Source organism: Lemur catta, chromosome 2 (genome assembly GCF_020740605.2).
Source record: "Lemur catta isolate mLemCat1 chromosome 2, mLemCat1.pri, whole genome shotgun sequence".
NCBI classification, from domain to species: Eukaryota; Metazoa; Chordata; class Mammalia; order Primates; family Lemuridae; genus Lemur; species Lemur catta.
The window spans coordinates 123,396,231-123,409,568 of record NC_059129.1 but is presented as its reverse complement, the minus strand read 5'-3'; the positions used below and the strand labels follow the sequence as shown (position 1 = coordinate 123,409,568).

The following is a 13,338-nucleotide window of genomic DNA, read 5'->3' as shown; positions in this document are numbered from 1 at the left end:
TCTACAGTATTCCAAGTGGACTTTATAGCCTATACAAAGAATTCAAGCATACTTGTTTTAAGAGTTTTGGCTTAGTTTGCCATTACGCCACAGCTAGTGATGTTGCAGATGTCTTTTTATGAGTGTCCCGTTAGCATAACATTAATGAATGGTTACAGTGATGTTCTGGGCTGGAGCATGGTAAGATTCATCTTGGCTGTCCCCTCTCACTGAATGACCTTTCTTTCATAGCAAGACCTCCTTTACAATATGAATTATTAAGCCTTAACTTACATTTTTGCATAATTTATGATAATGCTCCATTATATACCTGATTACATTTCTTATTTTCATCATTCTCCATTAAGATCATTTTATCAGTATTCTAAATATTTGATGAAAATGAATTCTTTAATTTCACTATCACAAACTGAACTCAAACTTCAGCCCACGAATAACATACCAAAAATCATCCCTCCACTTTCCATTCTTTACACTGTAAACAAGACTTACATTAGAGAACATCTTTACACGGTCATTGTGATTTGTATGTCGAATAATTATCTTCGGATCTTTACCTCAATTGGACATAGAATTAAAATTGTGTCAATTTTTCCTGAAGCCTTTGGGTACCTTGGCCTAAAACAAAAACAAAATAAAAATGTTGGAAAGGTCAGATGATTGGGAAATGCTCTTTAATGTTTTTAACTTCACTTAGGGTGGTGTCAAAAGTTAGCAAACATTAACTATTAATACAGTTCTATAAACCACAAATTTGAAATTAATCCCTAGATTTCCTGGAATTTGAAAAGCCTTCTTAGAAGCCCAAGTGAAGATCTGCTTTTCTTTCTGATTTGAATAATAAGGCTTCTTTGAAGTAGTACAGTTGCGGAAAGGATTCAGCCTCCTTCAGATCATGATCAGACCCTTCCTCCAGCTGAGCAAATCTGGCTCTGCTGAGATCTCTGTGCTAGGATCAGGAGCCCTGAGTTCTGGTTCTAACTTTGCCAACTGTCAGTTTTTTATAAGTCCGGACAAAGTTCATGCTCCCGCTGGACTAAGATGATTTCATTCCTTAATTTAGGCTTGAGCAAGATTTTTAATGTCCTTTCCTACCTCTAATTTTTTTTATGTAATTTTCAAGATTAGTACAAACTGTACAAGGTTATTTCAAGTATATCTCAATCCTACTTCTCAGAGAAGGGCATTTGTGTTTTTAAACAGAAAGAAAACAATTTCTTTTGACTCAAGGCCGTGTGTTTTGACTCAAGGATGTATTTTGACATGGAAGGGTTATGAACCCATATCTTAAGTAATTTAATGTGTTAGTGAATTTATATTGAAATCATAGAACAGTTGATTACAGTTAAGCATTAGGGTTTTTACACTCATCAGTTGTGGTCTCTATTGTTCTTCCTGCCTTCCACATCTTCCTAAGTAAGGGCATCTACCCAGTAGCACAGCCAGACACTTCGGAGAACCCTCTGCCCGAGGCTTTACTAATCCCTCACGCCCCTCAACTCATCGTCTCGGCTGCTTCCCTGATCCCAGGTCTTTGTCATCTCTCTTGTGACAGGTATTTCCCCTGCTCTGTCTCTATCATCGGAGAAATTTCTCACAGTTTTAATCCTGTGACTCCTCAAATGAAAAACCTTTGATGCTCCTTCTTCGTAAAAGGTTTCTGCACCATGCAATGTTCTTAACCCTCTGTCTGTGACTTACCCTTTCCTTTCGACTCTGTGGTCCTGCAGTGCCAAACTCCTTTCCTTTCCAGATGGCCAAGGTTTTCCTGCCTCAAAGCCTGACATGCAGACGCTCAACCCCACGAGCTTTTCTGCTTAGTCGCACTTGGTGACGGAAACCTTATTTTTTGAGATCCAATTCAAGTGTCATTTTCTCTTCAAATAATTTCTGAACTCCCCTTCCCACTATTCTCTGCTCTCATAGCGTTTTCGCCTACTCCCCTGCCTGAGCTCTTCTCATGGTGTTGTAATTCGGTAGCCTGTGCTGCACTGGTGACTTCCCAAGACAGGACCGTGGCTTTATTCCCCATTTAAACACAAAAGCTCACATGGTGCCCGGCATCCAAGCAGAATCAATGCAGTCTGAAGGCTTTGAAGGATTTGAAGCTGGGGAGTGACAAAAACTGGAGTTGTTTAAACAATATCTCAAACTGGAGGAGAGGGGTATGGATTGAAGGGGGCAGAGTATGAGCTGGGAAACTGGCTTGGCACGTTGCTTAATCAAGTCAATGAAAGAATGAATACTGTGATCAAGCTTAATGCCACAACAAAGGCATTGTTGGCCCATCCTCTTCTCATCTCTTTATTTCAGGGAAAAAAATAGATACAAATGACAGAGGTTTTTTTGGTGATTAATATGAAATATGTTGTGTCTCCTCCTTTGCCCCCTCCCAAACACGTATGCATTTTCCCTCACCCACCCCCATCTTCCTTCTTCCTTTTTCCCTTCCCTCCCTCTTTTTCTTATATGCATTTGTACGTCACGTTTTTATCAAAATGGGCATAGGACTGCCACAAGCCTGCAGCAGTCAGAGCAGCTAGCTCTGTGAGCCTGTTCATCTGTAGTTTCTAATGTGCATAAAGAGGTTGTGTCTGACCCCTCATGAGGTGGGGTGAGGACAGGCAAGATTAAAGAAACATCTTCGGTTGGCTCAGACATCTGCAGGATGACGAAAGACCTTACCATTTCCTTTTCTTAATGATTTGCCTCACATATATTAGCAAACAGTGAATTATGGTTTAGAATTCATTTAAATCAATTTGGAATCATCACATAGCAAACTGGTTTGCTTTTCTTTTGACATCCTATTTCTATTTTTGTACAGATCTGAACACCCACATTTACCAAACTGTCTGAGAAAATGTATCACTTACAGTGTTGTATAATATGTGTATCAATTTGTTTTTCATTCATTCATTCTGTTGGGAGGGAGAAAACCTTTTTCCTCTACTAACTTGTGTTCAGTGCTAGAGGACCTGCGAATTAACTAGCAAAAGACAAGTTAACAGGAGAAGAGACAAAGTTTATTCATTTAGTCAATGTTAAATCAATGAAAGAGACTTAACACACAAAGAAGTGGCTCCCTAAACAGCAAGAGTTAAGTGTTTATACATCTTTATAAGAATGAGGGTTAGGAGTTCGAGGGAAAGCAGATGGTGGGAAACTAATGAGAAACAAGTGGGAAGAAACAAGTGGAAGGTACAGAAAGTTTTGATAAGGTTTGTTTATGTAATTTCTTACCTAGGTGCAAGTGGTGTGTCTACTTTTGGGATATAAACCTCCTAGAGAGGGGATTTGTGGCAGTTGTATTTTTAGGAAACTTTGCTTAAGTCAGCAAGGGAAGTTTAGATAATCTAAAGTTTCTTTCTGCTGCTGCTGTTTGTTCAGATGTTTTTAGTTTAAAATCTTCCTTCACATTGGTGGGTCCAAGTGGATCTCATTAATTTGCTCAACAAATATATATTGGAAACCTACTGTGTGGTAGGCATTATTCTAGGTGCTGGGGACACAGCAGAGAACAAAACAGAAAAAAAACCCTGCCCTCATTGAGCTTACATTCTAATAACAGACAGACAAAACAACATGAGTAAGTAAAATGTATAGTATCTTAGATAGTGATCGGTATTAAGAAGGAAAATAAAACAGGGAGGAGTTTAGGAAGTTACAGTGTAGCAGGATATGCAATTTTAGACAGGAGGGGGAGTCAGTAAGAAGGTGATATTTGAGTAAAGATCTCAGAGAGGAGACATCTGTGACACTAGATATTTGTATCTAGCGTCACAGTGTTTTGGGCACTCTATTAATGTTATTAATAGTTATTAATGTTTTTGGCATTTACATATTAAGAAGGCAATGCAGACTGAAAATTAACAAAGCTGCCATTTAGGTCTTTGAGGTGACTACTCACCTAATGTAATTAAGTCCCAGCAGAAGGGAGTACATAGCTTTTTATAAGGTGATTGTTTCAGTGTAGGTTCTTTGACAGTACAAGGACTAAGTGAGTCACCACTTTGTTGTTTGGCCTTGTGAATACTGTCTTCCTACACCAATTCTCTTCCCAGCACCAGTTTAGATTGTTCTGGGCAGGCCACAATAAAGGGATGATTCTAGAAATATTCCCATCATTGCTTCGAAATGAAATTGTTGTCTCCCTTAGCAACAACCTGATTTGCTAACCTATTGCCATAGAAATAGAATGCAAAATATATAAGCAGTGTAATCTTACCTTCTATTTTGTAAAACCTTCCTTTTTCTTCCCTCTTTTTTTCCATAGTTGTCATTTAACAGACCCTGCCTTCCTTGGTCGGTGGTCTAGGCACTACTCTGCTGTTTCTGGCCATCACACAGATAATTCTCTGTCCTTAGAGCCCAGACCAGTCTCTTGTCTCTTCCAGCTTCCCTTTAAAACTACCTTTTCCATTTATGTCTTTATCTTGTAAGACTAGAAAGAGGAGATAAAAAGAAACAAAGCAGTAATTACTCATTGAGATGGTTTTACCTAAATCCCACTGGTCTTATTACAAGTCCTTTCAGTTTTTACCAAGACCATTTTGTTTAACAGGAGTCAACTGCTATACCTAATACACAATCTTTTTTTTTTTTAAACTGCCTTTTGATACTTTAGATTCCTGAGGGAAACTAAAACTCATCAGGTTTTCTGTATTCTTCACTATGCTATATAAATATACCAATTGTAAAAATGCTTTTTTTACAACCAAAAATAAACTGATAATGACTTTTTTTTTTTTTTTTTTGAGACAGAGTCTCACTTTGTTGCCCGGGCTAGAGTGCCGTGGCGTCAGTCTAGCTCACAGCAACATCAAACTCCTGGGCTCAAACAATCCTCCTGCCTCAGCCTCCCGAGTAGCTGGGACTACAGGCATGCGCCACCATGCCTGGCTAATTTTTTCTATATGATAATGACTTTTTAAGTGTTACGTTTTGGCATCTGATTTAAAAAAAAATTCTCATCACATTTTCTATAACCTGATTAAGTAGTTAAGCCAGGCATTGCTAAGACTAGGAGTAGAGCAATTAAGGAGGAAGTTCCAGTTCTTGAGGAGCTCAGTGTCTAGACGGGATGCAGACACGTGGGCAGGGCAGGCAGGGCGATGAACGTGTAAAGGTGAGCAGAGCCCTTGGAAGCACATCAGCCCAGAGCCTTGCTCTGCTTTTGAGGGCCAGGTGGACAGTTCAGGAAAGCATCCTGGAGCTTGGTTTTGAAGCTCAATGCAGAGTCACCTAAGTAGAAAAAGCAGTGTGTGTTCCCCACAAAAGTCTGGGGAACCTCACTGCGAGTTCCCCAGAAGGAGGCGATTGATGAGAGAGCAGGTTGGATACAGAGGCAGTGATGAGATCCTGAACGGCATTGTCTTAGCCCATTCAGGCTGCTCTAACAAAATACCTTAGAGTGGGTCGTTTATAAATGGTAGAAGTGCATGACTCACAGTTCTGGAGGCTGAGAAGTCCAAGATCAAGCCGCCAGCAGATTCGGTGTCTGGTGAGGGCCCATTCCTCTAGATGGCACCTTCTGTGCGTGCTCACACGGCGGAAGGGGTGACCAGGCTCCCTCAGGCCTCTTTGTAAGGGCACTAATCCCATTGAGTCCCCGTGACCCAGTCACCTGCCAGAGGCCCACCTCTTGATACTGTTGCACTGGGGATTAGGTTCCAACATATGGTTTTGCGGGGAGGAGGAACACAAACACTCAGACCATAGCAGGCATGTGTGCTGTACTGAGGAGTCTGGATTTTATCCTGAAAGCCACGAGCAGCCAATATAACAGAGGCAGTGGCACTGACATGGAAAGCTCACTTGGAACTTTGGACTTTGGGAAAGTTCACTGCCGACTTAATGGAGAGTTCATTGGGGAATGGGGTGACAAGAGAGGAGGGGACAGGGAGGCCAGTTAAGACTTTAGAATTAGTGCAGAAGAAAGGCGTGATCTGAGGCAATAGCAGTGAAGATAAAGAGGGAAAATGAATTTGTGAGATTTTAAAAGAAAAACCTGATAGCATTTGGCAATCAATTTGATATAGAGAGTAAGGGAAAATAAAAAATGGATTCTAAGAGAGCAATGGCTACCAGATGTCTGCTTGAAAAGGTGAGTGGATGTTCAGTGGCTCTTGACAACAGGCTGGAATATCTTTGTAACACTGGTGTTTGGAAACAGAACTTATAATTCACCTTATAAGCTCTTGTGCTATAATAGGGTTTCTCTACAGCATTGGTAGTGGAAAGGACACCAAATCTAGAATCTTATGAGCTGGTTTTAAACCACAATTCTGACATATTTTCACTGGAAAAAAATATTTCTGATAATTTGTAAGTTGGAGGTAATCAGAGACCTTCCCTACTATGACACAGGCTTATTACGTGACAGTACAGTGAAGTAGGTTATTGAAAGTTGGGTTTTTTTTTTTTTCTTTTAAATGATAAAGCATTAGAGTAATGTAAGGCGGTGGTGGTACTAGGTTCAGTGTGGAGGTTTCTATTCCTTTGAGAGGGCACACTGGCAAAGTTGGGCTTCACCGTGGTGGTCCCTGTTGGTAGAATTCAGTGTGCAGGGCACAGCACTGCAGAAGTCCGGGCCATTGTTTGGACTATGCTTCCGTCTCCTGGCAGGAGCCCAGTTTTATCTCTGAGTCATAGCAAATTGCTACATGATCCCTGCTGCCTGTACCTTCACAGTGAACACCTACTTGGTCATTTGCTCGGGGCTGGGACAGTGTTCAGCCTTATGTTGGGAAGCCAGAATAGGGGTATTCTCTAATGTACCACTGGGTCCCCAGCAATGGACGCCCGCTGCTGCCACCAGGGAAGCAGACACCTTCCTTCCAGAGTCTGGCCTCTGTCCTGACTCAGACGGGGCTCCCTGATGGGGAGGGCAGTGCTCAGCCCCAGATTTGTCATGTATTGGGCATAGTTTCCCCCAAGAGGTACTGCCTGACTGCCTTCTGTGAGGGCTTGGAAACCTGTTGGAAACCAATAACCTGGAGCTGGTAAGGACATGCCCCACACCGCCCCCATCCAACCAAGTCCAGCACGTGTACCACGGAGGGTTTTGTAGGCAATGTGTCCTTTTTATAACTGCTTCCTTTTATGATCTTCTCTTTGCCTTTTGTATCTGTAGTCTCCCTATATCTTATGAATTTGTTTTTAGTTTTCCTATTTAGGGCTCAATTTCTAAAAGTTATATTTGATCCTTTCTCAAATCTGTCTGGTCTTTTTAAATTTTTTTTAATTAAAAAATTTTTTGAATTTAATTTAATTTTATTTTTTGAGACAGAATCTTGCTCTGTCACCCAGGCTAGAGTGCAGTGGTGTCATCATAGCGTATTGCAACCTCAAACTCCTGGGCTCAAGGGATCCTCTTGCCTCAGCCTCCTGAGTAGCTGGGACTATAGGTGTGCACCACCACACCTAGCTGATTTTTTTATTTTTTTGTAAAGATGAGGTGTCTTGCTATGTCGTCCAGGCTGGCCCAAACTCCTGGCCTCAGGCAATCCTCTTACCTTGGCCTCCCAAAGCACTGAGATTACAAGCATGAGCCACTGTGCCTGGCCTCTTTCTTTTTACTTTTTAATTTAATTTTTCTTTTTAGAAACAGGGCCTCACTCTGTTGCCTAGGCTGGAGTGCAGTGGCACCATCATAGTTCCCTGTAACCTTGAACTCCTGGGTCCAAGTGATCCTCCCACCTCAGCTTCCTGAATGGTTAGGACTATAGGCATGTGCCACCACACCCAGCTAATTTTTAAAATTTTTTGTATAGAAACAGGATCTCGCTACATTGCCCAGGTTGGTCTGAAACTCTTGGCCTCAAGCGATCCTCCTGCCTCAGCCTCCCGTGGTGCTGGGATTACAGGTGTGAACCACCCATGCCTGGCCTGGTCTTTTTTAGAATGTCTTATTCTTTTCTCATTTTAAAAATTTGTTATTTTATATCTATGTTAAATGTACATATTTTACAGTTTCTGTTTTATTTTATGAAGTTTTGAGGATTGATGGTTATTATGTCTTTCATTGATGTTGAATTGTTTCCTTATATATTTTAAACTTTTTGGATTGTGAGCTGAATTTCAGTGGTATATTGTCAGTGAGAATCCTGCATAGTCAGTATTGAGGAGGTCTCCCTTTAAAATGTTTTTGCTTTGTTTCTGCCAGGCACTTCAGGCATGTCCCAGGCTCCAGAGCAGTTAGGAGTATTATAATGAGTGTAAATTTGAACTCCAAACAACACACAGATCAGCTATGGTTAAAAGTATTCAGGGCTAGGTGCGGTGGCTCACGCCTGTAATCCTAGCCCTCTGGGAGGCCGAGGCGGATAGATCGCTCGAGGTCAGGAGTTCGAGACCAGCCTGAGCGAGACCCCGTCTCTACTAAAAATAGAAAGAAATTATCTGGACAACTCAAAATATATATAGAAAAAATTAGCCGGGCATGGTGGCTCATGCCTGTAGTCCCAGCTACTTGGGAGGCTGAGGCAGGAGGATCGCTTAAGCCCAGGAGTTTGAGGTTGCTGTGAGCTAGGCTGATGCCACGGCACTCACTCTAGCCCGGGCAACAAAGCGAGACTCTGTCTCAAAAAACAAAACAAAAAATGTATTCAGAGAAGACTTGTTTCCGTACATCCAGAGCTCAGTCCAAAACAGACCAGCTGTCTTTTTGTTTCCCAGTGTAGTGGGCTGACTTTTCTAATCTATCATTTCACCAGGTTCTAGTCCTTCGATGGGCCTGGTTTTGTGAGTTCCAGCTCTTCCCCTACTGTAGGCACTAGGTCATATTTCCTATCCCCTATGGTCATTAAGACCTAAGCCCCAGATGAGAGGTGAGCAAACTATGGCCCAAGGGCCAAATTGAGCTCACCATTTATCATGGTAAATAAAGTTTTATTGGAACACAGCCATGTCCTTTTGTTTCAGTATTGACTGGCTGTTTTCACATCACAATGGCAAAATGGAGTACTTGCTACAAAGACCATGTGGCCTGCAAAGCTGAAAATGTTCACTCTCTGGCCCTTTACAGAGAACATGTGCAAACTCCTGCCCTAGATTCATGGAATTGAAAACCCTGTCTTCATCCCCCTCTGGGCTGCAGAAACATCCATTCTTGTGATTACCGTCTGGTGTTCCTTTCCTTTTCATTTCTAGCTCCTGGCGGTCCTCTTTGCTCTTTTGTAAGCTCAGCTAGATATTTAAAAATATGTCTATTTATTTTGTCTAGATGTTTTTAGCAGGAAGGTTTTCGGGTACCTAATCCACCATATTGCCCAAACCAGAGCCTGCCTTCTTCCATCTTCAGAGAGTTATATTCTGCCTTTTATAGTTCCCTGATTTGAACATTTAACTTATTTATTTTAAAGTTTTCTTTATTTTCTAATGGAATTTTTTAAGATCATGAAATTTTTCATCTATATAACTATGTCTGCAGTGTTTGATGTATATATAATGCTTTTCTTTTCATTCTTCTGAACTATTTTGTAATTCCCCTGGTCATTTCCTTTGTAACCCGTTATTATTTCAAAGTAAAGTAAAATATACTTTTTGCTATCTTATTTTTAATATCCTGTGTTCAAAGATCATGGTCTTTATGAAACCATTCTTTGGAATTTATTGAAATTTTCTTTGTGACCTAATATGCAATCAGTTGTACTTTTCATATATGCACGAAAGAAATTTATATCTGGGTATAGGGCTTTCTTATGTGTTGTATCAAGCTTGTTCATTGTGCCAATAGGGTCTCTATTTTGAGTTTATCTGCTAGATATATCCATTTCTAAAAGATTTCTATTAAAACCTACTGTGGTTTATATCTGTCTATTTTTCTTTATAATTTGATCAGCTCTGCTTTATATAGTTCAAGGCTACGTTGTTAATGAGCATTAAAATCCATGATCGTTGTCCTCTTTGTGGATACTCATCAGTATTAATGTTAAATTTGCTGGCTTATAAATGTTAGAAATCAATTTTTTTAATGGCCAACTCACACCCTTCTGTGAGTGGAATCTAACTGTGAGCTGCCGGTTTTACACTCCAGCACAATGTAGAATGTAGGAAGAGCTTGTTCACACCTTCTCTCCTGCTGGTCTGCTGTTTCACAGTGGGTTTCTGTAGGGACACGGCTTGATCATTTGATGGCCCTAAATCCTGTCATTCCAGGCCAAGACAAAGGATGAGCCTTTCCTGATGGTGGCACCAGATCTGAGGAGGTCTCTGCTAAATTCTTTCTGTAGATCCAGTTTTCCCCTATTGGGCTGACATGCCTGACAGTTGAAGTTTAGGACTGCGGATATTTCCATTTTACATCAAAGATTAAGTTTTTCCTCTGTTTTTCATTTCTTAGATGTTACTGGGTCTTGGGGAACGGGGGGTGAAATAAAAATAATCCTTTCTTAATCATTGTCAAGTAGTAAGGCCTCACAATTTCTTTCTTACCCAAAGTCTGTCAGTGGTTTGATTCTCCTGGCAGTGGGAGATGCTATACCAGTATCAAAAGCTGAATAACAAAAGGAAGATGAACTGTATGTGACAAATACTGATAGATATTGCTGCCGATTGTACAATGTTTCATTGCTCTCCAGAATCAATGAAAAACAGGACAGAGTGGGTAAAAGAATCTGAGTGGGCTTTTGGAAAAGCATTTTTGTGGATTTAACTATGTAGTCCTCACTGTATTTGTAACAGTTGTGAAAATATGAACACTTTATCTGCTGTATGTTGAGTGTATATTTTTTGTTTCTTTAAGCTTCTTTTTAGGACTTTAGATTATTATTCATATTTCACTTATTAAAGCCATCTGGTAAAATAATGAAAAATGCTCTTGGAAAGAATTGATGTTTGAAATGTAGAATGCAACTAATGTTTCAATCTTCTCTCCCCATTTTTCCTTTTGTAGTACGACTATGAATATGATGAGAATGGTGACAGAGTTGTTTTAGGAAAAGGTACTTACGGGATAGTCTACGCAGGTCGAGACATGAGCAACCAAGTCAGAATTGCTATCAAGGAAATCCCAGAGAGAGATAGCAGGTACAGTAATTGTGGCTAATAAAAGCTGTTTTCTATGGTACTGTGGGTTGTTAATAGCATTATAGAAAATACTTGGTGATATTCCCATTAATGAAACTCTGAAAACTCCACTGTGTTAATTTGCTCCCTCCAAGGCTTAGCTGCTGCATCATTCATTGGTTCAAGTATAAGAGTCTGGGAGGTAAGGACAGGACTTTGAAAGACTAAAGAAAACAATGGCCCTGTGTGTGTTGGGCTCAGGTTGTATCGGATAAAGGTGAGTTTATTATTGGGATAGATGGGGAGTAAGCACTATCAGAAATGGTTTGAACCAGAAGTTCCAGTTTCCTCTGGCATGGCATGTAAGAAGCTTGGAGATCGTCATTCCATCTTAACAAGCAAGAAGCTTGTTAACTGAGAAATCAACAGCTCTTTTTGGATCCATTGGTGGAGTGAGGTCGCAAGGGAGGCAGCTGCCCCCACATTAGAGAGACAGGCAAATGCAGAGAGTTTTAACTTTAGGAAGCTGAAATCCAGGAGCATAAACCTCCAGGAACCAGTGCTTGGGTAGGAGAACCTGAACTGTAGCTGACAAAGTGCTGGAGGCTCAGTGCGGACAAATCTGAGAGGTAAAAACGCCAGGGGGGCCCAGTCACTGGGGGGCCCCCACACGCCCACACGGTTGTGAGTTTTACCTTCTGAAGCTCTACCAGATCCTGAACATCAGAGAAAAATCCCCCTGTGCTTCTTGAAGGGAGGCGAGGAAAAATAACCATTTTGAAATACACCAGTGCATTCTGTTCTTAACGAGGCCGGCCCTCAGACAAATCTGTTTTGCCAGAGCCTAACCAGACTGGGGGAAGCGAAATACCACATTCCAGCCCACAGTAGCCATCCTGTCCCATCTAAGGGGGCAAAACTAAGAACTTAGGAAGTTCACGGCCTAAGAGCACAGACTTACTAAAAGACTGAGAACTACACACAGGACTGTAGAACTGCAGTTCTTGCAAATCTGGCCTCTCTTCCTCCTTTCTCTCCTTCACCCCCACCAACTTTACTAAAGGCCTATTTACTGCAGTTCCTTTTACCCAGTACATCATGTCCATCTTTCAACAAAAAATTATTAATATAAGGCATACTAAAAGGCAAAAGACATAGTTTGAAGTATCTTAGCAAGTACCAGAACCTGAGTCATATGGCAGGGATGTTGGAGTTATCAGACCAGGAATTTAAAACAACTATGATTAGTATGCTAAAGGCTCTTATGGAAAAAGTAAACATGCTGCAAGAACAGATAGTAATGTAAGCTCAGAGACGGAAATTCTAAGAAAGAATCAAAAAGAAATGCAGGGGATCAAAAACGTTAATAGACATGAATAATGCCTTTGATAGCCTCATTAGTAGGCTGGACACAGTTGAAGAAAGAATCTCGGAATTTGGGAATAGGTCAATAGAAACTTCTAAAACTGAAAAAGCAAGGAGAAGAAAGACTGAAAAAAAAATGGAGGAGAATATCCAAGAACTGTGACACAACCACAAAAGGTATAAATATGCTTCACGGGAATACCAGAAGTAAGGAACAGAAAGAAATATTTGAAGAAATAGTTTGAACCACACATAGTGGGAGCCTTGTGGAAAATGGAATTGTTTTTCAGAACAGAAAAGTTGTCCAGGGAATGGAACAGCTCTGGGGACAGGATTGTCTGTTTCTCCAACTAATAATTCTGTCTTCTTTCCACTTCATGGTTTCTGTTGCCTCTGCCTTGTGGCTTCCCTTACATCTTCTCTCTGTAATACGATGCTTAGTTGTTTTAAATCAACAATGTACGCTTTCTATATGTCCTATATTGAAAGTCTAATAGAGAGAGGATTGGATTACTTATTATTCTTATTTGGCCAGACTGTAATGCCAGGCTACATCACGGGGTTGTGAGGCTACCCTAGAGTCCCTTCCTGTGACCATGGTGGTAGGGTCACACAATCAGGCCCCCCAGCAAGGACACTCCCCTGAGCTCTTTGGGTCGTCTGTCCAGCAAACATCCCCACTTGTAAGTCTAAAAGGCATCTCAGGGTTAACATAGCCAAGCTAAAACTAGAGTTTTACCCACAAATGTACTCTCCCTGGAGTACTCCCTGTGTCAGTTACTGTTGCCCCATCCATCCAGCTGTTCACGCTGACTCCCAGGGCTCGCTTGGATTCCTGTCTTTCTCTTGCACTCCACGTCCACTCGATGGGTAAGTCGTACTATCTGTTGTCTCGACCTCTGTGTTCTGAATCTTTCTGCTCTTGCCTGTCGCTGTGGCTCCAGCTCTAGTCTAAGCCTCTCA

At 41.1% G+C, this 13,338-nt stretch overlaps 1 protein-coding gene across 3 annotated transcripts in view; it reads left to right on the top strand.

The window, feature by feature from the left end:
- MAP3K5 (mitogen-activated protein kinase kinase kinase 5) overlaps nucleotides 1-13,338 on the top strand; it is a 198,441-nt gene that overhangs the window by 134,235 nt on the left and 50,868 nt on the right. For all 3 annotated transcript variants that reach the window (XM_045544441.1, XM_045544439.1, XM_045544438.1), the window contains exon 15: nucleotides 10,898-11,031. In XM_045544441.1, coding sequence (XP_045400397.1) covers nucleotides 10,898-11,031 — 134 coding nt within the window. The remainder of the gene's footprint in view (nucleotides 1-10,897; nucleotides 11,032-13,338) is intronic.